A 2608-nucleotide genomic window follows, 5' to 3' on the forward strand; every position below is an offset into this window, starting at 1 on the left:
CGAGGGGGATGCATTTCGTTCCACTGTCGAAGGGAAGCATTTCGTTCCATTGTCGAGGGGGAAGCATTTCGTTCCGTTGTCGCGGGGGAAGCATTTCGTTCCACTGTCGAAGGGAAGCATTTTGTTCCATTGTCGAGGGGGAAGCGTTTCGTTCCGTTGTCGCGGGGGAAGCATTTCGTTCCACTGTCGAAGGGAAGCATTTTGTTCCATTGTCGAGGGGGAAGCATTTCGTTCCGTTGTCGAGGGGGAAGCATTTCGTTCCGTTGTCGAGGGGGAAGCATTTCGTTCCGTTGTCGAGGGGGAAGCATTTCGTTCCGTTGTCGAGGGGGAAGCATTTCATTCCACTGTCATGGGGGAAGCATTTCGTTCCACTGTCGAGGGGGAAGCATTTCGTTCCGCTGTCGAAGGGGAAGCATTTCGTTCCACTGTCGAGGGGGAAGCATTTCGTTCCGCTGTCGAGGGGGAAGCATTTCCTTCCATTGTCGAGGGGGAAGCATTTCGTTCCACTGTCGAGGAGGAAGCATTTCGTTCCACTGTCGAGGGGGAAGCATTTCCTTCCACTGTCGAAGGGAAGCATTTCGTTCCACTGTCGAGGGGGAAGCATTTCGTTCCGTTGTCGAGGGGGAAGCATTTCATTCCACTGTCGTGGGGGAAGCGTTTCGTTCCACTGTCGAAGGGAAGCATTTCGTTCCATTGTCGAGGGGGAAGCATTTCATTCCACTATCGAGGGGGAAGCATTTCGTTCCATTGTCGAGGGGGAAGCATTTCATTCCACTGTCGTGGGGGAAGCGTTTCGTTCCATTGTCGCGGGGGAAGCATTTTGTTCCATTGTCAAGGGGGAAGCATTTCGTTCCATTGTCGCGGGGGAAGCATTTCATTCCATTGTCGCGGGGGGAGCATTTCGTTCCACTGTCGAAGGGAAGCATTTCGTTCCATTGTCAAGGGGGAAGCGTTTCATTCCACCGTGTACCCCATTACAGTATATCATGTCTCTATGACTAATAAACAAACTGGAACTTCTAAGTTGTTTCCTAACACAGAGAGAGAGATACATCTGACATACATTCTGGGAGTGTGTTTCATTGGTCAGTGAGTGTGTAGATGGCTGGCTCTGTACCCAGGTTACCCTGGCTATTTCTATGATTAGGTATTCATTGACTCATCTATTGTTGTTCGAGTGGAAGTTAGAGTACAAACAGGAGGGATGCAATGCTGCTTAATCAGTGTTGATTACATTATATCCTATCTGTTAATAAACTGAAGCTGGGTTCAACTGAGTCTGTGAAACCCGCTTGTACACTACCTTTCTACGTCGTAGGAATCTGTTCATGCAGCTTGTTGATGTTTACACTGATTTAGACCGTTATAATAACTGCCAATCATGTTGAAACTGTAAAACTTTTGCGGTTTACTCACATTCTCTCTTTCCGTCTCGTTCCCACCCGTGATCTTATCCTTTTGCGTTAATAATACCTGGAAAAGTGATCCGTTTACCTCGCGCACCTCCCATGTACTCCAGTTCTGTGAATGGGCACTAGAAGATTCTTCTCCATCGGTTCGACTCCCGGTCGGTAACTCACCCGGGACGTTGTTGCACGAGGAGGTTGCTCTGCTAACAGCGAAGAGGTCGAGGAAGAAGAGAAACGCCATGAAGAAGAATATGAGCGCGAGACGCCAGTACACCGCGAGCTGTAATGGAGCCATAGTAGTAGGCACTTCTCTTTCACTATCTCTCTCTGCTTACCGCCTCTCTCGCCGTGTCACCGGACTCTGGTTAGAGCTTAGAACTCCCGGTCAACTGTCTCAGCGGAAGAAGTGCTGTAACAGCAAAGTCTAATCATAACATATCGTGACGTAGTAGTCTGGCGTTAATAAATACCTTACTAGTGTCGTGCACCAGATTTCCCGAGGACACGGTTACCTAAAACCTGTACCTTCTCTAGAACTACACAACTTCTATTCTCCTTCTCTCCCCTTTTTCTTCTCTCGCTCATGTCTCTTCTCTCTTCTTCCCATTCACTGTCTCTCTCAAGTCAATTTGAGGTGGCAGGTACCTTAGTGGTTAGAGCATTGGGCCAATAACTGAAAGGTTGCTGGTTCAAATCCCTGAGCTGACTATGTAAAAATCTGTTGTTCTGCCCCTGAACGAGGCAGTTAACCAACTGTTAACCATCATTGTAAATAATAATTTGTTTATAACTGTAAACTGTTGTTTATTAACTGCCTAGTTAATTAAAAATCAAAATGAAAAAGGGCTTTACTGGCATGGGAAAAGTCCACGGGAAGTAGTTTGGGGGTGCTGCGTTTTTTTTAAGGGGGGGCGAAGTAGGGTGTGTAGAAATACCGCTACCAGATGAAAAACATTTACTTCTACACCATTTTAAAACTGTAAAATACTATTTGGAGAACCGCAAAAACAAATAAAATGTCCCCCGCACCTCACCTCAATATTCGGTTTATATTAGGGTTGGAATGCGGAATGGCGTGTACAACGTACTACTCAACCCCGTCAAACATAGGCTACATTGACCCGTTTGGCCTACTTGTGGAACAGTGCATATATATGCATAATACACGCTATCAAGGGCTACTTCAAGTACAGACATCA

The 2608-nt window shown here is 46.9% G+C and overlaps 1 protein-coding gene across 6 annotated transcripts in view; it reads right to left on the minus strand.

The window, feature by feature from the left end:
- The window catches only part of LOC115161916 (solute carrier family 22 member 13), a 13262-nt gene extending 11138 nt beyond the window's left edge, over nt 1-2124 (minus strand). For 5 of the 6 annotated variants that reach the window (XM_029712747.1, XM_029712748.1, XM_029712745.1 and 2 more), the window contains exon 1: nt 1417-2124. In XM_029712747.1, coding sequence (XP_029568607.1) covers nt 1417-1704 — 288 coding nt within the window. In that variant the 5' untranslated portion in view covers nt 1705-2124. The remainder of the gene's footprint in view (nt 1-1416) is intronic. The other variant, XM_029712746.1, reaches the window with a different exon arrangement.
- Between the last annotated feature and the right edge of the window lie 484 nt (nt 2125-2608).

The sequence above is a fragment of the Salmo trutta genome, chromosome 25, assembly GCF_901001165.1.
Source record: "Salmo trutta chromosome 25, fSalTru1.1, whole genome shotgun sequence".
NCBI classification, from domain to species: domain Eukaryota; kingdom Metazoa; phylum Chordata; class Actinopteri; order Salmoniformes; family Salmonidae; genus Salmo; species Salmo trutta.